A 24451-nucleotide genomic window follows, 5' to 3' on the forward strand; every position below is an offset into this window, starting at 1 on the left:
AGGAGGGTGCTGCTTTCTCCGTGGTGCTGCGCAAGGCGGCCGCAGCCCTTGGGCTCGAGCTACCTGCCGTGGCTGTGAGGACGAACGTCCTCACTGAGGTACTTCAGTCTGCAGCAAGCTCCACTGAGCCTCTGCTGCCGTTCAATGAGGCCCTCACTGACGTTCTACAGGGCACCTGGTCCAAGCCCTCCACAGTTCCTCCTGTGGACAGGAACGTCGCCAGGCACCACCGCCCTGCTCCGGGCGACCCCAGTTTTCTGTCCCAACACCCTACCCCTGAGAGCCTGGTTATCCAGGCCTCCACCTCCCAATCCTCTTTCCCGACCGCCCCGCCGGACCGGTATTCCAAGAGACTAGAGCAGTTTGGCAAGAAGCTGTTCTCTTCCCTTAGTTTGGGCCTGCGGTCTTTGAACACCGCTTGTCTCTTGGACCGTTATTCCCACTCTCTGTGGGATGCGGTGGAGGACGCGCTGCCCCTGTGTCCGGAGGAGGTCCGGACACGACTTACCCAGGCTCTGGCCGATGGGAGGGAATGCCGCGCGACATGCTATAAGATGTGGGCTTGACACCACGGACTCGCTGGGTAGGGCCATTTCTACCTCAGTGGCGCTTCGACGTCACGCCTGGCTGCGGTCCACGTCATTTTCGGGTGATGTCCAGAGCTCTCTCATGGACATGCCCTTTGATGGCACTCGCCTTTTTGGCGAGAAAGCGGACAGTGCGCTGAATCGCTTTAAGGACTCCCGGGCTACGGCCAAGTCCTTGGGCCTCTCGGCCCCACGGTCGCAATCTTCCGCTTTTCGTGGACAAGGAAGGGGTGCCAACTCACGTACGCCTAGCCACCAGCCGCAGAACCAACCTGCACGCGGTCGCGGACGTGGTTTCCGCCGAGGCGGTTCTGGAGGACGACTAGGTCAGTCCACATCCACCCCGGCAGCATCCGCCTCAAAACCTTCCTAGTCCGAGCTTTCAGGCCCATTCCACACCAGTGGGCGGCAGAGTTCGCCATCACCTGCTCCACTGGCGGTCCATCACATCGGACAGGTGGGTGCTGCAAATCGTCCGAAGGGGCTACTCCCTCCCCTTCGAGACGACCCCTCCAGCCATGCCACCGCAGCACCACCGTATCTCGGGGGATCATTTGAATCTTCTCCACGAGGAAGTTTCGGACCTCTTGGCCAAGGGGGCCGTCGAGCGCGTTCCGAGTCCAGAAGTAGGTCGTGGTTGTTATTCCCACTACTTTCTGGTTCCCAAGAAGGGCAAAGGGGGCCTACGCCCTATCTTGGACCTCCGGAACGTCAATGCCTTCCTCCGGAAGGAAAGGTTCAAGAGGTTGACTTTGGCTCAGGTTCTAGCTGCCCTAGACCCCGGAGACTGGATGGTAGCGTTGGACTTGCAGGACGCATATTTCCACATCCCCGTCCTGCCGGCCCACCGGCGTTACCTGCGGTTCACGGTGGGCCAAGAACACTTTCAGTTTACCGTGCTCCCCTTCGGCCTCACCAGTGCCCCTCGGGTGTTCACGAAAGTGATGGCGGTGGTCGCAGCTCATCTGCGCAGATCAGGGGTTCCAGTCTTCCCCTATCTCGACGACTGGTTGTTGAAGGCGGGCTCGCCCCAGGCAGTCGTCTCCCACCTCCAGACTACGGCGGATCTCCTGCATTTGCTGGGGTTTTCCATCAACGTGCCGAAGTCCCACCTGAGCCCCTCTCAAAAGCTCCTCTTCATCGGAGCGGTTCTCGATTCGGCGCAGTTCCGGGTCTATCCACCGGAACAGCGGGTCCGGGATATACAGGCCCTGATTCCCATCTTTCGGCCTCTATCCTGGGTTTCGGTCAGGCTAGTGTTGCGGCTTCTGGGGCTGATGGCCTCCTGCATCCTACTAGTGCATCACGCCAGGCGGCGCATGCGGGCTCTGCAGTGGGACCTGAAGTTTCAGTGGGCCCAGCATCACGGCAACCTGTCCGACCATGTCTTGATCTCGGAGGGCACTGCACAGCAGTTGCAGTGGTGGCTCACGGACCGCGATTGGGTCATGGGCAGAAGCCTCTCCCTTCCCCAACCGGAGCATGTCGTAGTGACGGATGCGTCCCTCCTGGGATGGGGTGGCCATATGGGAGAGGCGGAGATCAGAGGCCTCTGGTCTCCGGCGGAGTCTCGTCTCCACATCAACCTGTTGGAGTTGAGAGCGATCCGACTTGCACTGAAAGCCTTCCTTCCCTCTGTCCGGGGAAGTGTCGTGCAGGTGTTCACGGACAACACCACCGCCATGTGGTATTGCAACAAACAGGGCGGGGTGGGGTCGTGGACCCTTTGTCAGGAGGCCCTGCGCCTCTGGACGTGGCTGGAACACCAGGGCGTCACCCTGGTGGTTCAACATCTGGCGGGCTCTCTGAACGCCAGAGCAGACGAACTCAGCCGCCGGTGCATGATGGATCACGAATGGCGTCTGCACTCCGAAGTGGCGTAAGGTCTCTTTCAGCAGAGGGGAGAGCCTTGGTTAGATCTATTCGCCACCGAAGAGAACGCGCAATGTCAGCAGTTCTGCGCGTTGGAGTTTCCAAGGCAGCACTCGCTCGGCGACGCTTTTCGTCACGAGTGGAGTTGCGGTCTGTTGTACGCCTTTCCGCCTATACCACTTCTGCCCAGAGTGCTGAAGAAGATCAGGCACGACCGGGCCCAAGTCATCTTGGTGGCTCTGGATTGGGCACGAAGGTACTGGTATCCCGAGCTACTCAGTATGTTGACCGATCCTCCGATACGTCTGCCCCTTCGGGAGGATCTTCTGTCGCAGCAGCAGGGGACGGTCCTCCACCCGAACCTGTCCAGCCTCCACCTCCATGCGTGGAGATTGAGCGGCGACAGTTGATGCCATTTGACTTGCCTCCTGAAGTCTGTGATATCATTCTGGCAGCCAGGCGTCCCTCCACAAAGTCGGTATACGCCTGCCGGTGGAACAAATTTGTGGCATGGTGCACAGCAAAGGCTGTGGATCCCCTTTCCGCCCCTCTTTCTGAGGTTCTCCTCTTTCTTCTTTCTTTGGCCCGGCAGGGCTCTGCCCTGGGCACCCTGAAAGGTTATCTTGCTGCCATCTCTGCCTTCTTGCGGCTTCCTGATCAGCCTTCTCTTTTCAAGTCCCCTGTAGTTACACGCTTTCTAAAAGGCATTACTCACACGTTCCCTCCTGTCCCTTTTGTAATGCCTCAGTGGGACTTGAATCTTGTTCTCACATTTCTAATGTGCGCTCCCTTTGAGCCTCTTCATAATTGTCCTCTTCGTCTTCTAACTCTAAAGACTGCTTTTCTGGTAGCCATCACCTCGGCTAGACGGGTGAGTGAACTCCAGGCTTTATCTTCAAAGCCTCCTTTTCTGTCTGTTCATCCGGACAAGGTTGTCCTTCGGCCTCGTCCCTCCTTTCTTCCGAAAGTGGTGACTCCATTTCATCTTGGGCAGTCTGTCACCTTGCCCACCTTCTTTCCGCCTCCGTATCCTTCCAAAGAGGAAGAGAGGCTCCACCGTCTGGACCCAAAACGTGCGCTCTCCTTTTATTTGGACCGCACAAAGCAGTTCCGGGTGGACGACCAACTTTTTGTTGGATACGTGGGTGCTAAGAAGGGGAAAGCGGTGCACAAACGGACCATCTCTCGGTGGGTCGTTTTGTGCATCAAAATTTGCTACTCCTTGGCAAAAAAGGACCCTCCTGTTGGGCTGCGCGCCCACTCCACTCAGGCCACAGCGGCTACTACTGCTTTGGGACGGGGTGTCCCTTTGTAGGACATCTGTCAGGCGGCGACGTGGGCTTCGCTACACACGTTTGCCAGGCATTATTGCCTTGACAGCCAAGTCCGGAGGGATGGCTTCTTTGGCCGTTCTGTCCTCCAGGACTTTCTGGTGTGATCTTGGTTCGCAGACCCACCACTGGGGATGGTATTGCTTGGGTATCTATTCTAAGGTGAGGAATCTAACTAACGTGTTTCTTTCAGATGAACAAGTTACTTACCTTCTGTAACGATGTATCTGTAAGAAACATTAGTTAGTTAGATTCCTCACCGACCCACCCATCCTCCCCGTTCTGCGAACCGACATCTAGGGTTAAGGATATCCTTTTCAGGCCCCTAGATTTTCTTTTTGGCACCAGTGTCGGTCTTTGCATGGCTCTGCGTTCCTGGCGCGGAAAGCTATGTACAAGAACTGACGTCAGCGCGCGAGGGCGGCGTCTAAGTACTCCGACGTCATTCCGGCGCACGACGCCGACGACGGACGCAGAGCCGCAGACGACGGACGCAGAGCCGCAGACGACGCCTAGCGACGCGCAAGGGGTATTGCTGACGAAAAATCTTCCGGATCCAGTCTGACGCCTGGGGATATTCTAAGGTGAGGAATCTAACTAACTAATGTTTCTTACAGATACATCGTTACCGAAGGTAAGTAACTTGTTCATTACTTACCTGTTTTTGATAGATGTCCCAGTACTGAACCTAGGAGCCCAGCACTGGATTACAAAAGTAACGAGAACACACTTTACCCGTAAATCGAATTTTCTTCCATAGGAAACCATTGACTGTTTTTCTGTGAAATTTCTTCCAAGTGTCGATTTTGCAAACTTATAAATATTCCTTAAAATACGCCTGTATAACTTAAACGCAGTTTCTCAACTGCTTACAGGTAGTACACTAGTGCTGGATCCAGGATCCAACACTGACCTAGAAAAAGTAACAATAACCCCCACTTACCTGCTAAGTGAATTTCCTTCAATAGGATAACATTGGTAATTTGATCAGAAAAAGTTTCTAAGTGTCAACTTTTAAAATGGCAAAATATTGCTTAAAAATCACAACAGTAACTAAAAATTATTTATTTACTTGTTTCCAAGAACTGTCCCAGGACTGAATCTAGGATCCAGTCCTGGAGTTAGAAAAGTAATCCTGAGAGTAATCAATTGCATATAACTTAAAATTCCCATTGAGCTCAACGTATTATTGTGTTTGAAATTGTGTTGCCTATTGCAACAAACTGTAACTCTTGCATTCCAAGTCAATTGTCTTTTGCAAAGTATTTAACTAAAGCATCTCATTCTGAGAAAGTATATTTTGATACCTATTGTTGGTTCTAAAATAAAACAACCATATATTTTTTTATGCAAACCATTGTCCTAGAGTTAAGTGCTTGAGTGTGTGAGACCATTTGCTGACTGTGTGCAACAAATGCTTTACACTGTCCTCTGATACTGCTTTACTGCTCGACCAAGCTACCACTTTAGAGAGTAAGGTTATATCTAACTTTAGCCTCTGCCAAACCTCTGGGGACTGTGGACTCTATACACACTGTACCTATTTGGTAACAGTATATATAGAGCCACTTTCCTACACACCCACACGGGCTGATCCAGCGTCAGTTAGAGGTCTTCCATCACATCCACCGGGATGTGAAGTACTAGGGGCTGTATCACCAAAATGGGCCCACTTGCTTGCTCCCCAATCAAAGGTAGGCGTCGCAGCATGGGCATCCCAGTGGTACTCCAGAAGGGTTCAGTTTCCAGAGATCATAGGGGGAATCATTGAATTTAGCATCCGCTTACGAACACCAGACCAGTCAATGGCATTGCAGCACGAGCAGCCCTACTCCACTGATGTATTACCCCCATGTAGCAAGGGTAATGGGGACTGTGTCTGCGCCCACCAGGTGCGTTGGCCGTGTCTCTGCAGATGCGTTCCCCGCCCCCCCCCCCCACCCCCAACTCACCCAGGCTCATCCACCAGAGTTCGCAAGTGTCCAGCAGTGCTGTTCTGTCAGTATCTTCCGTGATATCTACTTCAGGGCGATCTGCCCAGTGGATTGCCAGCAGTGTATGTGCAGTAGACCCTGCATGGTCAGCAATGTCTTAGTATTTCCGGGTGGTTTTCTACACCAGGCGAGTCACATATCCCATGGCATCACAACAGCAAGGTCTAGACCCAATCCGACCCCCGGGTTCTTGCCAGCTGTCTGGACTTCACCATGCGATTAGGGGTCCACCGAGGACAAAGGTCCTGCATCAGTGTCCGGGTGAGGCACTCAATCGCCATGGCCGGTGAGGGCAGCAGCTGGAGTGGCCCAGTTGTGCCGTCAGGACTCAGCACCACCATAGTTGGTCATGTGTGTTTCCCCAGCCACTCCCCTTCAAGGTCACCTGGGCCTCTTAAGCCGGCCAGGCCCCAACTCAGCAGTTGGCACCTGCCCGGCAGATGTCTTGTAGAGCTGGGGGCAGGTCTCAGTGATGGCAAGTGCGCATCTCAACAAGTGAGGTAGCGGGGGCACGGGAGTATCGCCGACCTTGCCCCTGCTTTCGTTAGGCCCCGAGTAGGCCGTGAAGATATTCAATCAGGGTGCATGCGTCTCGTTTGTACCTGCAGGGTCCCCGTTCACTCTGCAGGGCTGATCTCCAGCAGCCTCTGTAGTGTTGCCCTCGTGCCCAAAACGTAGTGTGTGTTTTGCAGATTGTGTTAGGGGCATGGGGGGTTTGTGGAGTAATAGCGGGTCTCACGCCCTACCAGATTGCCGCACCAGGAAGCCAGTGGAACCATGTGTCACGTCCACGGCTGCCTCACAAAGCAGACACGTCAGCAGGCGGGGCTTCCTCAAAGCCCCGCAACATTCAGAGCTCACCGCCAGACTGCTTCATTGCCCCATGCAGTCGGCTCCTCCAAGGTAGAATCAGTGGGGAGTCAGGGCCCGCAAGGCACCGTGTCTGCCCAGGCTCGGCAGCTGCGCCTGGCTGACCCACTCGTGGCAGCAAGCCTCAGCCGGGGTCTCGCAGTGTCATGCTCCTTGTCATCTAGTGGTGCGGCAACGGAACCAACAGTCTCAGGGCAGGTCCGGGACCAGGATGGGGCACACAGGCTGTACCGATGTTTAGTTACATGCAGGATTAAAGGTGGATAAGGGGCAGCCGTGTGAAGCTTCCCTAAAGCACGTCACCATCTTAGTCCCCCCCCCCAGGAAAAAAGAAGCATTAGGGTCCTGCTCTGAAAGGAGGCGTCACCTTCCTCCTGCACGAAGCCCCAGGGTGTTGGCCCAAAAGGTGAGCTTCAAAGGAGAAACCGCCTTTGAAGGGCAAATGGGTAACACTTGGGAGAGTAGCGGCTCGAATGTTCAAGCAGACAGGCTGGCACTTGGGACAGGAGAGGGGAAACCAGTTACCAGACCGGCTGTCCATGGCTGGATAGTCCTCTTGGTAGCCGCACTTCTGAGTTTGGTTTTGGGAGCTTCACATACCAGAATAGCAGCCCTTCCATAGTGGAAGTTGGAAGAATGGTGCATCCTGGGATTCCCAGATGCCACACTTCACAGGAAGTGGTCATCAGGTGGGAGGGAACTTGGTAGACCATTAGCTACCCACCTCATTGTGCCAATAGGACATTGACTGAGCATAACTAGGGCACCCTGGCATCCTGAACTCAGATCTTGGCTGGAATGGGAGGAGGACTGACGGATTGCCTTGATGCACCACAGAAGCAGCAAAGAGAGGCAGCACTGGGGGGGACTGCACCTGCTAAACCTGGTGCCTAGCAAAGGAGAGGGACTACTCCTGCTGTGTCCGACTCGAGGAGGAGTCCTTCTCCAGAGCCCAGCTAAAGCTAAGGGACTCCAAGGGCCAGTGAGCTGGCCTCCTGTTTGCAGCACAGGGACACAACAGCTGAGAAGTCTACTGGGGCAAGTTGGTAGCCCAAAGTCTTCAACCCCTTTGCCAGCCCCTGCCGGGCAGCACCAGGGACAAGGGTCCCACACAAAGAGTTGCACCCGAGTTCACTAAGCCGGTGAGTGTTGTCAAATTGCAGCAGAGGATGAGGTATCGACCCAGGAAGGATTGGCCAGTGACCGTGATAGTGGGTGACTGGTAGTCGACTGATGAATGGACTTCTGCTAACACCGAGAGGACTTCAAGGGACGTCAAGCCGGTGACCAAGACCATATAATCCCCTTCGTGGACCGAGGAGTTGCTGTAGCAAGACCCCCTGTCAGCCGCTTTGTATTCACTGCATTTTTTGAGGATCAGCCGCATCCTTAATCCCTTGCATCAGGATCACTTCCATAGGATAGCCCTGCCAGGATAACAAGCATCGGCATAGCCAATAGGCCTCCCCCTTGGGACCTTATAAATTTTTAGCCCGAGATATTCGCATAGTTTTTAAGGTATGTTGTAGAGCAATGAAGCTGCTGTGTTGAGTACTGTAAAGTTTGTGTGCAAGTTGTGCTTAGTGTAGTGACGTAAGGGCACCGGCATGGTGTGGTGTGGAATGTAGTGGTGAGTTGTGATGTGTGTTGGTGTGATATATGTGTGTGTATATATCATAACAGAATTTGAGACTACAATGCTGAGTACCTCACATATTTCTTTATTTCATGACATACCTTTAGAAATGAAATCTACCGAGAAAATAAAAATTATTGTGATTTGTCAGGCTGGACACGAGATAGCAAGGAATAAACATTAAAAGGCAGTAGGACACCCTATAGGGTACTGTAAACCTCAGGGCCCCATCTTTCCCCCCAAATGTTGTATTATTATTTGAGCATTTGTGTTGCGCACTGCAAATATTTCTATTATCCGTAGTGATTTTGTAGCATGGTAACTCATAGGAATGTGTTCGCTCTGCAAGCAGGCTTTAACATTATATAACAAACATTTTTTTTTAATTAAATCTCATAACTAATTTGGAAAGAACATTAATACTCCAGAAAACATTACATGATTCCATTCAATGCATTTTTATTGTAGAGCTGAGTTATTTTTATTGTGCTACGATTATTTAAGGTCCTTAACAGATATGTTTCAATAACTTTGTGATGTTTTCCATTAGAATATTTTGCAGTGGCCATAGTCATGACTTAAAATGTCCCACAGGGACACTCATAAGCCTGCTCCTTAGCCAGTTCGTGAAGACCTAAGAACCCAGAGAAGGCACTCGTCCACGGGAATGGTATTCACCAAAAGCAGATTCCCCACACAAAATGGAAAACTGAATTCACAACAGGAAACAGACCAGGGGAGATAGCCCGCAATCTTTCCTCCTTGTTGTTCACCCAGTGGCCCAGGCACAGATTTGTTTAATGCAATGTCACATCACGTGGGCCTATCCTTGTTTAACACGGACTGAAGTATGTGGCACTGCCGGAAGTGGAAATCCGAGAACCCATGCATTTCCTTGCACCGCTGCTGAAAGCCCTTTACAAAGCCTGACTGATCACCTATCTGCTGCTTATTGCTATATTTGGGTGTTACACTGGTACTAATGAAGTGAATCCAAAACAGACAGTATTAGCATGTTTACAAAATGGTAAAATAATGCAGTAATACCGTCACAAAAAGTGCGGCATTGTGCTTCGTAATTTGCAGAGAAAAGCAGTTCATAGCACACTGCTGCAATACTAGCGACAGCAAATAGACTAGAGTGGAATATGTATGTGGTCAAACCTTCCGACTCTGCTTCCTCCAGCAGCGTTAAGCAGCATCTTGCACTTTGACAGTGAAAGTGTAAGATGCTGCTTAAGGCTGCTGGAGAGACCGGAGACAGTGGCTTGCTCTCCTGTTTGATTAATTACATGAACAGCCCCATGGAGTGTACGGATTGCTGCTTTTTACCAACTTCCACGTACCTTGCCGGCCGTGGTAATGCGCCGGAAGTGGAAGCATAGTGTCCATGGTATACACAGCGGTAATGCTCCGGTAGTGCGACATGACTATGCCTGCCTTGCAGGCGTGCGCTGCCTTTTTAGACGGCAACTTTTAATTAAATAACGTTCTTGCAATAAAAAAAAAACAATGGGAGATAGCTTGACAAATTAAAAAGTGCGAGAAACAAAGGAGTGAACATGAAAAAGAACCCCAGACAAATGTGGAAGACGAGCATGCACGGCTGCGAAAGTGAAAGCGACCACGCTATGTTTAATGTGTAAGATGATCCACGACAAGGGAGGAATGCAGCTGGTAGCCTGTGTGCCGATTCTCGCTCCCGACAGCTGTAGGCCGTGGGAGTGAACATTTAGAGAAAAGATGGGACATGCACCCGCCTTTGGCCTATTGTGTGCTTTTATTTTTGAAAGCCACACGCAAAGGCTCGACCTAAAAATGCTGGGAACTGACTGAAGACTGCTTCACCTGCTGAGGTAACTGTTACTGAGGACCTTGCTGGTCTCCATGACTGGCACCCCACTGGCGTTGGTCACCTAAAGTGACTCCAAGTGAACGCGTTATACCTAGCTCAGACATTTTAGTGCAACCGTTTTTAAGTGTCAAGTTCATCGGATTTGCCAGTCCTTGTTCACATTTGACTGAGAGGCTTTGATTTACTATACCTTGTAACTTCTATATCTCCAGAATCCTCCTGTGGATCTTTTTTATTGTGGTGTCTAAAATACATAAAAATGCAATCTATTTTTACAAATTGGTGTTGGATTTCTTGATGTCTTGTTCAATTGTGTTTGTGCTGTTTAAATGCTTTACACGTGTTCCTTTGTGCAAGCGTTGCTGCTCATAGCCACAGCTCCTCAGGGTTGAGCAGAAGGTTTGACAAACAAAACTTAAGGGTCCTAAAGTAACCCCTGCCGTACATTGTAAGGCTATTGCAAGTTCATTTATAAGGTTTTGGAACTCCGAGGTGACTTGCAATATCTGCGTGTATGGCAGGAGGTACTTTATTCTTCCTCCAGAGGCCACTAAGCTGTCGACCCTCACAGGCTGGTGCTTGCATTGAAGCCTTCCTTGGCTCCAAAGTCATTGACGGCACCAGCCCCTCCATTTGCGTCGAAATTTGTCTTACCTCTGAAGTCTTCACTACCACCCAGGCATCATCTGCATTAACACCTTGCTTAACACCAAAAATCACAATTTTAAATAAAGGTTCTGGAGAAGGTGTGAGGGAGCCCTTTCCCGAAAGTAAGCTTCCTTTGCAAGGATAGGCTCCTTTGTGAATGTGACTGTTGCATACATCAAACTCTTGTCAAAATTTTTCCAAAATTGGGGCCTCAATGTCCTTGTCTTATGGTGTTGTTGGAGGCTTATTGTTCCTTTTCTTTAGGGCCTAAGTGAGGTTTTGAAGCAGATTGTCTAAAAGTCGCAAAGTGGATTTCGGTAAAGATTGGTCAAACAGAGCTATAGTTGTTAGCAAACCAATAAATCCCATTTACTATGGAAACGCCGTCCTAACGATAAATATCCACTGGTGACTGCCACTGGGTAATATACCCCATTGAAAATAAATGTGAGCCAATAAGTTATTTATATAAGTTCCAGCGCCGAGACACCCAAGGGTGTTTGTGCACTCTACAATTTGCTTAAATAAATAAATTATTTGCAGCAACAGTAGTAATAAAAAGAGATTTATGCTTTTACTCCCACAGTGCAAAGCTCAAATTCTATCTCATTACTGCTGTCCAACTTATCGTACTTGAGATGACCATTCTTAATGTCTTCCAAATTCCATTCTAGAATCAATCTAGGGAAGAAAATGAGGCTCACAATCAGTGTCGAAAGAAAGCGATAGTATTTCATTGTACAAATTCAAGTCCTTATTTGTTGGTTACAATGACATACCTTAGTGTATAATTGTGTCACATACTGTTCCTGCTTATGTGAAGATTGTAATAAGCTATATTTGAGGCATGTGTGACACTAAATACATATGCTGTTACTCCTGCCGTTTATTGTTGTGCCTGGGTGTGTAAGTTGTTTCCCTTCAAATAAGTCTTCTCGAGTCACGAGGTACATTGACTCCACCCATTGTTGGTAAGGCACATGGACCAGCTCTATTGTTAGATTGTTTTTCCCGCACTGCGGGTGAATATGGAAATGGAGTGTAGCAAAACAGAAAAGAGATGACCATGCAGAGAAAAGTAAAGATTAAAGGATAACTGCAACAACAAAAGCTTCCGGGGAGGAGGGTTGGCGCTTATGAATCTTAAACACTACATGCCACAATCAGATGCTTACAGGGTGAGTAACTGTAAGGAAATACCTTTTTTTTTGTATGGTCACCCCCAAGTTTTGGGACTGATACTGCTGTTTTTTCGACTCTGAGAGGGCACGGAGGCCTGCTAACCAGACCTTGGTGCCTACGCCCTTACCCTTAAACAGGTAAGGTTAATTGGCTCATACCCAATTGGCTAAGCTAATTTACCTGTAAGCCCCTAGTAAATAATACCCAGGGCATGCAAGTTAGAGGGTCACCCCCACATGATAGGTGTGTACACTGCGTGTAGATCTACAGCACTACATTCCGCGAATAGATGCTTACAGGGTAAATAGCATTTTCCTTGGTGCAATTGTTGAGGAAGGGGAAAAGCATCATGACTCACCCAAGGCTTTGCCTCCTGTAAATAATTGGCCCTTTACACACTCAGCAAAGGTAAAACATGACCTGTTGCACTCTGCGTGTGTATATATATGGAGATATATATAAGCATAAGTCTGCCATCTAGTGTTGAGCTTGGAAGTGGGCAAGTTGTTTTTCTTCAAATAAGTCTTTAGAATCACAAGGTATAGGGACTCCTCCTCTTGCTTGTAGTGTACATGGTCATCGATTCCATTGTTGGATTGTTCTTTCTGCCATTGGGTTTGGTTGTGTGCTCCATTGTTCCGGTCAACATCAGGATACTTTCTAATACCGGTCGGGATTCTATAACTGTTTTTAGATATATTAAATAAACGTCAAATGTGTCCAGGGGAGTCGATGCGTTCGCGCTCTTTGGGGCCTTCACTCTTTGGGGCGGAAATTCCCTTCCACATTTTTTCTGAAAAAAGGACCGAGGGGTGATGGCATGGACACCTTTTAAATTTTGTCCTCCGTGTCACGCAAAATTTACACACACAGATTTACACAAGATGTGTAAATCCTGTTTATCTCCTAATCATCAAGAAGAAACTTACAATGCCTGCTTGTCATTAAGATTGGAAAAGTCTTTACTACGAGATTGGAAATCAAGAAGACTACAGATGTATTGATGCAGCACGGAAGACATGCTGGACATTTTTGGTTTGGAGGAACCGGAAACAGAAATGGAGGCTCATCTGTCGGTTGCAGATGAGGGTAACTCTCCAGAACAAAAATGTGATGTAGAGAATGATGATGTCACACCAGGGCAACAAACTGTGAGTAATTTCCCCCTCCGCCTCCACCCAAACAACTAACACCACAAAAGTCTTCTGTTGGGCCATGGTCGCACCGACTGGTTGATTACGGAATGTCTAGACTTGGCTTGGTTCTGAAGAAACAGCCTTGATCCGAAACACTCCACATCATAATCAAACCGACTTTCCGCACCTAAACACTTTAAACAGACACTACCACGCCTTTGGAACTGAAACCTTCAGATCCCAAAAAAACGACCCGACTCCGAAAGTTCCTGTAAGTTGCTGTAGTAAATTGGGGCTGTTACAAAAAAAGCAAACTGTTGGACACTCTCCAGAGACTGTACAGCCAGTACTTGAGAAACTGCATCATCAGCTGGATTCTCGGCAAAAACACAAAATGACTCGCCCTGTTACAGGTATGATCCTCATCAAGCCCCCTCAGTAACGTAAACAACCAGCAATAAAAAAGACAACTTCCTTTTCAAGACACAATAGATATTCCTAATGTGGCAAAAAAGAAGAAAGATGACAAAGATACTAGTCCACTTCGTATTTGTCCTCTTCCAGTCCCAGATGTACAAACTACATTACCACGGCAGTCACCAATTCATGACCCTGTAGGTTCTCCAGAGGGATCCCTACATCTTTTTTTTACAGGGGATTGGGGGGGGGGTTTAATAGTGACCAGCATTCATTACCACCAGAAGATAAGTGGGGGGGCATTTGACACAGCCCCTCTATATGGTATTGATCCTGATCTTTATCCATCCAAACCATCCCCTCCTGATGACACCACTACTTACCATGACCTTATAAGTAGGGCGACTAATTTTCATAAGTTAACACTACACACTGAAGCAATAGAAGATGACTTTCTATTTGAAACTTTCTCTTCCACTCAATGTTCCACACAGTATCTTCCCTTGCTTAAAGGAATGCTCAGACACAGATATTTTAATGACCCACTTAGATCTAGGATTTTTGCACCTAGGGTGATAAATATATACCTTTTCCTCCGCAGACCCTCCATGCATTGAGTCAACTCACACCAGACTGTTTAGATGTGGCTACTGCTCATAAACAGGCATACTCTCAAGCAACTGGTGAAGCTCCCCCAGCAAACAAAGAGAGCAAATGTATAAACGCAGCTGGAAAAAGGGTAGCAGCACAATCATCCAACCATTGGAGAATTGCCATCTCCATCGGTCTTTTTCACGCTATGATAGGGCACACTGAGACGAAGTCGAAGAAATTCCGCAATACCTCACTGAAGAACATTAAATAAGGGCATACCAAATTACATCGAGGGAAAACTTATCTTCAATACAAATTTAAGATGTGCCCTTGATGAGGCTGACATAGCTACTAGTCATATAAATACCAGCCTTATACTAAGACGGCATGCCTGGCTAAGGGTATCTGTTTCAAACCAGAAGTTCAACAAAATTTACTAGCCCTTCTCTTCAAAGGAAAGCATCTCTTTGGGCCACAGGTGGATACTCTCGTAGAAAAATGAAGAAAGACAACGTAACAGTAAAAGCAATGGGAGCCCTTCAGACACAATCACTACGGGATTCCTTTTGTCGCTCCACCTATCGTGGAGGATCTAAAGCCACCTCCACTGAAACATCCACCTCCTATTATAAAACACACAATCACGCATCCTCCCCTAGAGCATACTACAGGGAATTCTATAGAGGAAGCAGCAATAGAGGCAGAGGTATAGGAGGTTTTAACAAACCCTACTTCTCCGCCACCACCAAGTCTTGACTCGCCCACCATCCATCCCCCCACTCCCCCCCCCCGTTCACACAACACCAGTCCGAGGAAGACTACAGCTACTCCTTCCCGCATGGATAAGTATCACATCCGAGCAATAGGTGTTAGATATTATCCAACTTGGTTACTGTCTGGAGCTCACTTCCAACACCTCTAAACATTTCACCTCGCACCCAGAGATTATCAGCATACCATCAAAAGCTAGTAAAATAGAAAAATAACAGAAAGTTAAAGCTCTGCTGAACAAAGGAGCAATAGAACTAGTGTCATTACAACAACAGGGCACAGGGGTCTATTCTCTTTACTTCCTTAGGGCAAAAAGGATGGAGCTCTAAGACCCATCCTAGACCTCAGACCTCTAAATAGATACATCCTTTCAGAACATTTTCAGATTGTCACTCTTCAGGACGTCATATCACTCCTCCAACGAGGAGACTTCATGACAGCATTTAACTTAAAAGATGCATATTTTCACATTCCAACTCGCCCAGCACACAGGCAATACCTCAGGTTTTTTTTCAACGGACAACACTTTCAGTTCAAAGTACATCAGTTCAGGGTCTCCAGAGTCCCCAGGGTGTTTACCAAAATGTCTAGCAGTAGTAGTAGCTCACTTGTGAAGGCAAAATATACACGTTTTCCAATATCTAGATGACTGGCTTTTCTCAAGAAGCACATCACAAATGTTTGCAACACAAACAATACATTTACTACACCAGCTGGGATTTACAATCAATGCAGTAAAATCACACCTGCATACTCTCCAGATACAACCTTACTTGGGAGTTATCCTAAATTGTCAAACAGGAGTATCTTAACCAAATGCTGTCAGAATACGCATTTTCAAAACCCTTTTCTACAGTTTCAGCCTCACAAACAAATATCAATGAGAACAGTTATGCGTCTCCTAGGGACCATGGCATCATGCATAGCCAAAGAACCTCATGCCTGACATGTGCCCTCAACAACAATGCTTATCCCAACCATGACCTCAAAATGTTGTTCAATTAGGGGCTCTAGTGTTTATCAGCCATCAATCTTTGCGCACTCTGCAATGGTGGAACTCCAATAATCTCTTACAAGGATGTTTTTTTTTAGAACCAATTCCACAAACAACCATAACAACGTATGCATCAATGACTGTAGGGGGAGCGCACTCACAGGAAATGACTGTACAAGGACATTCGACTCACAATCAATCCCTTTTCTTCCTCACCTCAGTGACACAGTAGTCTTAATCAAAATAGACAACATGACTACCATGTATTATCTGCAAAAACGGGGGAGGGGTGGGGAACTAAATCTCCACAACTGTCTCTCCTAGCACAAAGTTTTCACTACAACACAACATTCAATTGTTGGCAGAGTACATACCAGGAGACGCCAAGTGGGATCTGAAAATACCGAGTCCTACACCCATTTTTCCACCAATGGGGACAACCAGACTTAGATCTTTTTGCAACAACACAGAACGCAAAATGCCCAAACTTCACCTCCAGGTTTCAACACCCACAGTCCAAAAGCAATGCACTATGGATCAATTGGTCAGGGATATTTGCTTATGTTTTTCCACCTCTACCTCCTACTTTCATTTGTAATTCACAAACTGAGGCAGACATTGCTGACACTCATCCTAGCTGCTCCCACATGAGCCAGACAAACATAGTACACAACACCACTAGAGTTGCCAGTAGTCCTTCATCAACTACTACCCAATAGATGAGAGCTCCTCACTCGGAACCAAGGAGTAATAAGATACCCAAACCCCAGACCTCAAAATCGTAGAATTTGGCTCCTTTGGTCTTAGATTTTGGATACTTAAATTTTCCACTAGAATGTATAGATATCCTAACAGAAGCAAGAAGACCCAAAATACAGGTGTGCTATGCAGCAAAGTTGAAACACGTTCTCCATTATTGTCACTCAAAGGATATTGATCCACTGAATGCATCACTTCAAAACATTCTATCTTACCTGCTTCACTTACAAGCTGTGGGTTAGCTTTTGCGTCTACAAATACATCTGACAGCGCTAGCTGCATATCTTCAAAACAGGGAACAAACTTCCATAAGGCTTTTCTAAAAGGCCTTAAGTGTCATTCCACATAAAACTCCACCCACACCAGTGTGGAATCTTAATGTTGTGCTAACAAGATTAATGGGTCCACCATTTGAACCATTGCAAACATGTCTACTACAATGTTTGTCATGGAAACTTGGTTTTCTCATTGCAATTTACTGGCACTAACAATGGAAGAACCATTTTTCCAAATAAATCACGCACATTCGATGTTAAAAGATTACTAATGTACTATATAGATAGAGCTCAATCCTTCCGGAAAACCCAACAAATATTTGTGCCATTATTCAAACCACTTAAAGGCAAGACCTCTCCATATACTGCCAAAAGCCCATTCTAAGTGTAAAAAGGGGACTTTCATGGCATTTCTTGGGAATATTCCAATAGCCGACATATGTAAAGCAGCTACATGGACTACACTGCATACATTTAAAAAACATTACTGTGTAGATATTATGGCATCACAACAAGCAAATGTTGGTCAATCAGTACTACGTATATAATTTCAAACAAATACTCCGGGCACAAGTTAGTCACCGCTTACAAGGAGAACTGCTTTTTAGTCTATGCTTAGCATGTGTATCTACAGTCACATATGCCATCAAACAGTGATTATTACTTGCCTTTCAAGCATCTGCTTGTGGCATGCAGTGCTGTAGATTCACATGCACCCACCCTCCTCCCTGGTGACTTGTTCGTTGCATTTATATACATCATGCATTACATTATGATATGGTCATCTCCATAGGATACACCATCCTTTCAGTCCATCCTCACCCACCAATAGGAAAACAATCTTACAATGAAATCGATGACCATGTGCACTACAAGCAAGAAGAGGAGTCATTATACCTCATGATTCGAAAGACTTCTTCGAAGAAAAACAACGTACAGACTTCCGAGCCCAACACTAGATGGTGTACTTTATGCTAAGCATCTGAATCTATAGCACGTCATGCCACAAACAGATGCTTACAGGGTAAGTAACATTCATCATGTTGTGTGTGTATTTACACACACACACACACACACACACACACACACACACACACACACACATTTTTTTTTTCTACTGGCGGTCGCCAGTAGATAGTTATAGTTACGACCTATTTTCCATAGGAAATCCACAACATTCTATTTGGAATAACGTTGGTGCCAGTTGGCGAAATTTTCCAAACTTATGGCCAGCTCCGCTCCGACCCTTAAAGTTTCATGGTGATCCGTCAAGCGGGGGCCGAGAAAAAAGGGGGGTCCCAAAACGCGTTTTCCCCGTGCAATTTCCCATAGGATCTGTTGTCGCAGCTACAGCCCGAACCGCTGAACGGAATGACACCAAATTTGGCAATGAGGTAGTCCTCAGTTTGGACTCGTGCCTTTTGCATATATGGTGTGAATCTGTTCAGTAGTTCCTGAGAAAATTAAGGTAAAAGATTTAGTGATATCTATGGCCGCGGAGGATCCGCGGACCGTACCCGCACCGTAAGCGCACCCTCCCCGAACCGAGCGCGCACCCTCCCGATCGCTCGCCGAATGCTAATTGGCTGTCGAGTGTGTCTCTACATTCGAAACCAGGAACTGTTGGCGGCCATTTTCTGCCTCGGTAGAAGCGAGGCTGAAGAAGCAAGGGGAATAAGTGTGTAAAACATATAAAGGGGGCCGAGTGGAAATACTCTGACCCTCTAGAAGTGCTTAGGGGGTCCCAGAAGGACCCCCTGGGGCCCCCCTTTTTAAAAAAGACGACGAAATGCGCGCATGGTGCGCGCATCCTATCGCGTTGGATGCACGGATCCTCTCGCGGTGGGTTCGCGGATCCAATGGGAAAAAAAATTAAATTGTTGGGAGATAAAGATTAAGCTTAAGTGTTTTGTTCTTGAGTGGCTCTAAAAAGAGCTGTTGTGTTCATTGAGAGTTTTTGGTACTTATAAGTAAGTACCTATATAGAGTCTAAAGTTGTTGAGGAAGACTCTGTTTCCTTCATCAGTAAAGTGTGCTCCATCTCTCCTATATATCTCTTGCATATGAAAGCGCAGATTATTGTAAATGGACCCCATTCTGTAGTCTCGGAGAAAAGCAGAAACCGATTTATTCACATGTTTCCTAGCTTTCTCAAACTGTGGACAAAAACGATCGGACCAGTTCCATTTCTGCCTTTGGCATATGTTAGAGTACACAAAGGCAGTTTTGGGAAAAAGTGAAATCAGTTCTGCAAAGCTGTCCTTCATAAGCATTTCCGGACCTACTCCAGTCAAAGTGCCTAGCTCATTGCCACCACAGTGCTCTATTATGAGGTCAGGGTGTTGGATTTGCATGAAGGATTTCACCAATGGCATCAATTGGTGCCACTTTAACCCTCTCTGTCCAATCCATTTAATGTCTACTTTTGGCAGACCTAGGTCTTTGTGAATGCCTTTGTTTTCTGCATACCTTTGGCTCCGGAAAATATAGCTGTGTCCCACAATCCACACACTAAGCATCTTGAAAGAAGGTCTGGATGCACTCAGATGGTCTCTGTAAATGAAATGGCAGTTTGGAAAGTTAGAGCTAAGTGTAAACTTAGTCTAAAAAATCTTCTTCTCTCCAAAGAAGTGGTTCTCCAAAGAAGCTCAAAGAAGAATGATTGAAATGGGTGGGGTCTTTCAGTAGTTAGAACAGGTAGTGTAATGAACCAATAAAATCTCTTTTTTTGCAGGTCACATGGGATCCGCGTACGCAGCACGCACCCAGCGCGCGTTCGCGAAATTGAATTAAAAAGGAATATAGGATTAGATGTCAAAATATATTACTTTTAAGACTAGTTTAGAGTTTGTCTTCAATTAATATTCACATGAAATACATAAATATGTTTTTTAAAATGTTAAATACTTCGCGGGATCCGCGCACCCACCGCGTCATAGACGCAGATGACTCATCGCGGAAGTGCGTAAATGTTGCGTTACGTACATCGAACGTGTCGCGTATAGGCTGGGAGTCACGTACCGGTCGCATTGGAATCGCGCACTAACCACGCACCCGACGCATACTATGCGCGGATGCTATCGCGTAGGGATCGAGAATGGTGCGCTTAGGGTGCGCGGATCCAAAAGCATGGAAAGAAAATATATAAAATAAAGTTTTGCACATATAGTTAAAAAAATATTTTGAAAAATATAAAAAAATATGTTTGAAAAACCCATTAAATTCAAATAATAATTTTTAATTTTTAAAAGAATTAATTGAAAAAATACATTTAAAAATGGTGATAAAAAAGTATTTTAAATAAAAAATGTAATTAATGAAATGACATACTGAATTTGAAAAATATAGAAATTCAATCAAAATCATTAAACATGATATCTTCAGAGATAAGTTATAGATAGGAATTAGCATTTAAAAAACCTTTGAAATTCACTGAAAAAACCATTGGTTTCATGCACGTTATAGTTAGGAATCGGCATTTAAAAAACCTTTGAAATTCACTGAAAAAAACATAGGTTTCATGCACGTTATAGTTCGGAATTGGCATTTAAAAAACCTTTGAAATTCATTGAAAAAACCAAAGGTTTCAGGGGCGTTATAGTTAGCTGGACATTTCCCTCGTACAAAACCCTAGAAATTCCCCTGTTATAGTTAGTTCAGCTAACTATAACTCGCGCCCCCGCAATGCACTGCTGATGACGTCACATATTACATCACTCATGACATGGTCAGTGACATCACTGATGACATCACTGATATCTCAAATGACATCACTGATGACATCACTGATGACATCATCCATTGAGTATGTGTTTTTGAACAGTTTTATTATGTTTAATATATATAGGGAAAGGCCTGTTGAAAAATAAGTGGGTGTACAAGTGTGTGAATGGATGATTTTTTAGGTGCGTAACTGAGTCTATAAGTGAGTCATTAAATGTATCTTACTGCAGGCTAGTGACTAAACTGTGTGAATGTCTGTGTGTTGGTGTATAAGTGGCTGCATGTTTTTTTGAATAGCTATATGAGTGTCTCTATGGGATATTGATTGGTTGTCTGAGTATCTGTATGGGTGCCTGAGTGTTTGTGTGGGTAGGGTGTGTGTGACTCTGTGACTAGATGTGTGAGTGGGTGAGTCAGTGGGTGCATGTTTTTAAGAGTGCATCTGTGATGGACTGTATGGTTGGGTGAGTGTATGTATAGGTGTGTTAGTGATTGAATGTATATCTCAGTTGTACATGTGTCAGTAACTACATATGTGAAACGCAGTGTATGTGTGTGTACGAGTATATAACTATCTATATGTGAGAGTGTGTGATTTTGGGAGTGGCTGTATGCGCCATAGTGCAAGGATATCTGTGTCATGTGCTGTTTTTTTTTCTGCAGGAAGACACAGAATTTGTTAGTATTTTTATGAGTAAGTGAACTTGAGTGTTTTTAACTGTATAGGTGAGTAAATTTTACTGTGATTAATTATTTGCATGACTGACTAGATGTGTCAGTACCTCAATGGATGATTGGCTGTGTGCGAGTGTCTATATAGGTGTATAAATGCACGCAGTGAATGTTAGTATGAGTGACTGTACAGGTGAGTGAGTGGAGATGTATGTAGACCTAAAAGTCAATGAGTGGGTGAGTAGTTATTGGTAGTGGAGTATCTATGGTTGTCAAAATGGCCGTCTGAAATTTTGAGTCGGTGTATCAAAGGTTATATTAGGGTGTGAGAAGATGCACTAATTTATCACATGGATGACGTCATCAGTGATGTCATCAGTGATGTCATTTGAGATGTCATCAGTGATGTCATCAGTGATGTCACTGACCATGTCATGAGTGATGTAATATGTGACGTCATCAGCAGTGCATTGCAGGGGCGCGAGTTATAGTTAGCTGAACTAACTATAACAGGGGAATTTCTAGGGTTTTGTACAAGGGAAATGTCCAGCTAACTATAACGCCCCTGAAACTGTTTTTTTCAGTGAATTTCTAAGGTTTTCTAAATGCCAATTCCTAACTATAACTCCCCTGAAACCTTTGGTTTTTTCAGTGAATATATAGTCAAAATTGTTTTCAACTCGTAAAAATATAATAATAGTGAGGACAGCCTTGCTTTCTACCTACAGCTCCCCATTAGGTTTCTTGGACTAGAAAACAGATCCTTTGGCAGGAGCAGCTCACTTCCAATGCAGCCACAGTTGATATATCTATTCTTTATTAATGGTTTTGCCTAGGTTTGCAATTGGATGACACATAATTCTACTTTGTTTCTTTCCTTGTTCACAGCATTTTAAGTCCCCTTTGCTAGTCCACATGGCTCCAAAAGCATCAAGCTACTTGCATATCTAGAATGTGTGATTGCCTGACAAATGGTAATACACAGCATCAAAACTCTTATCTATGAACTAGCGGCAGCATAGTGACATCATTTGCAGGCTTGCATATTGTACATAAAGTTTAGGTCTGGGCATGGTCTGAGTTGTGTTCCTAACAGGCCAAATGACAATGATTCTATATTTTCCTTGATGCACATGACTACCTGCTCTCTGTTTGTTTTAGCACTTGTTGTGCAGCAAACGGTCACTTTGAATAATCATCTTGTTAAATGATTTTTGTGTAGGAAGCATTTTTCGGTAAACATCTCTTGGATACAAGTCGACAGCGAAAGAAGAGCCCAGATAATCAAAAGGAAGAGCCTCCGCAGTTTTTGGGAAAAGCTAATATGAGCAGAAACTTGCCGGATTTATCATCAGACCCATTCCTTAGCTCAGCTTCATCTCTAATTCCACTTAAGCAAAAGTTTCAAGGTAAGGAGAAAATGTTCACCTGTTCTTAACTTTGCGTATTCACATTAAGGTAAGTTGCCACATTACAGCGCTTCCTTATAAAGCCTGGTAACTGTGTACATTGATATTCTTTTTAATGTCTTAAAATTTTATGGAATGAGTTGGGTTTTTAATTAACATAACTTATCTTTGAGCATAAAAACCTTTGATTTGAACGTTTAATGTAGGTGTGAATTAACTCAAAATAAGTGAAAATGCATCATTTTCTCTTATACACAAGTAATTCTGCGAGCCTATGCAGTCTTAATTGTACAGCAATTTGCTGCACTGCCAGATTGTTTCAGATTTGTTTTCTTTAAAATCTTGTTAGGCTTGTTTCTGTGTTGTGTCCTGCTGGAATCTTCTCTTTATATGATATATAGAAATTAGATATATCGTGTTAAGAGTCCAGGTGCTCCCTTATGAGTGGACGGGGGCTTTCTATGGCAATCCCAAGGTGCTCTGTTAGGGGGTATTGTGGTGGAGCAGCCTTAGGCTTAACCAAGAGGAGTGCAAGAAATCTGAAAATACACATGGCCAGTAAATAATTTACATGATTTAAGAAGGAGATTCATACCACTTTACAAAAATAGTATCTTTATAGATGTTCAGGCATCAAAAGAAAATCGTTCACACGAGTACGCTTTTGAATAGAATATTTTTCATTTTAAAAGTTGACACATTGCAATTTCTGAGTTCTGCATTGTTATCCTATGGGAGGAAAATCATGTGCGGTTTATCGTTTCTTGTCAGCGACTTACGTGACCCTTCTCCAGGAGTTAAGGTGAGTTGTGGGCAAGGTCCAAGCCAGCACCACCAGCTGCACTTAGGGCAGCCAGGTACAGATGTCAAAAATACCCTCAGGAGCCCAAAGGTACCCAATGGAGAACGGTTATGGTAGAAAGAGACTGCAGGAGGGGACTAAGGACCAGTTTGGTGAAACCAATGAGTGGCTACGATTCTTGCAATGTTGGGCAAACGTGGGGACACCTTTGGTCCTCTTCTCCTCGACACAGGGTGTCTGGGTGCAGAGGGTCTTAAGGGTGTCTGGTTTCTCCGTTATTCAACAATTGCGGTTGAGGGGGCCTGACAACAGACGCTGCAGGCGACGTCAGGGAGTTCACGAGGAGTCACTCTTCAGTCATGCTGACATCATTGGCCCTTGTAGACACAGGCTGGGGGGATCTGGTGCAGTGGCGGCGGGTTTCGGTGCGCCAGAGTCCTCTTGGACTTTCTTTGGCTGACTCCCGGATGCAGGGGACATTCTGCTATCTCTCAGGAGGTCTTGGTTCCTGGGGAAAAGGCTGGCAGGTCTTCCGGGTTTTGGGGACTCAGCTGCTACAGGACAATTTGACTTTTGGTGCAATAGGCGAAGTCAGCAAGCAGGCTGGCAGTGATGGCGCCATGTCATTAGCTGGGTCTTCTATTCTTGCTGTGCAACTTTTCTTGTCCATCTTATTTCTTCAGGTTATCAGTATCTGCTCTTCTGGTGCCTGGGGCTCCCCTAAATATTCAACTTAGGAATGTTAGGGGAGTGTAGGGTATTAGCCAATGGGCTACTGACCCTTGTGGTCACTACGCCCCCTATATGAGTACTTTCTATTGGAAGGGGCATAACCCTGTTCCAGAATTCCTAGGTATGCCACCACAAAGATGGCTACTTATGAAAAATCGTGTCTACCTCAGTTTAGCCCACCTTAAGGGTGGT

The 24451-nt window shown here is 46.0% G+C and overlaps 1 protein-coding gene across 9 annotated transcripts in view; it reads left to right on the forward strand.

Moving 5' to 3' along the window:
- The window catches only part of KMT2C (lysine methyltransferase 2C), a 1736691-nt gene that overhangs the window by 762372 nt on the left and 949868 nt on the right, over positions 1-24451 (forward strand). For all 9 annotated transcript variants that reach the window (XM_085632007.1, XM_085632012.1, XM_085632004.1 and 6 more), the window contains exon 26: positions 22539-22725. In XM_085632007.1, the coding sequence (XP_085488133.1) occupies positions 22539-22725 (187 nt within the window). The remainder of the gene's footprint in view (positions 1-22538; positions 22726-24451) is intronic.

Source organism: Triturus cristatus, chromosome 10 (assembly GCF_964204655.1).
Source record: "Triturus cristatus chromosome 10, aTriCri1.1, whole genome shotgun sequence".
NCBI lineage: Eukaryota > Metazoa > Chordata > Amphibia > Caudata > Salamandridae > Triturus > Triturus cristatus.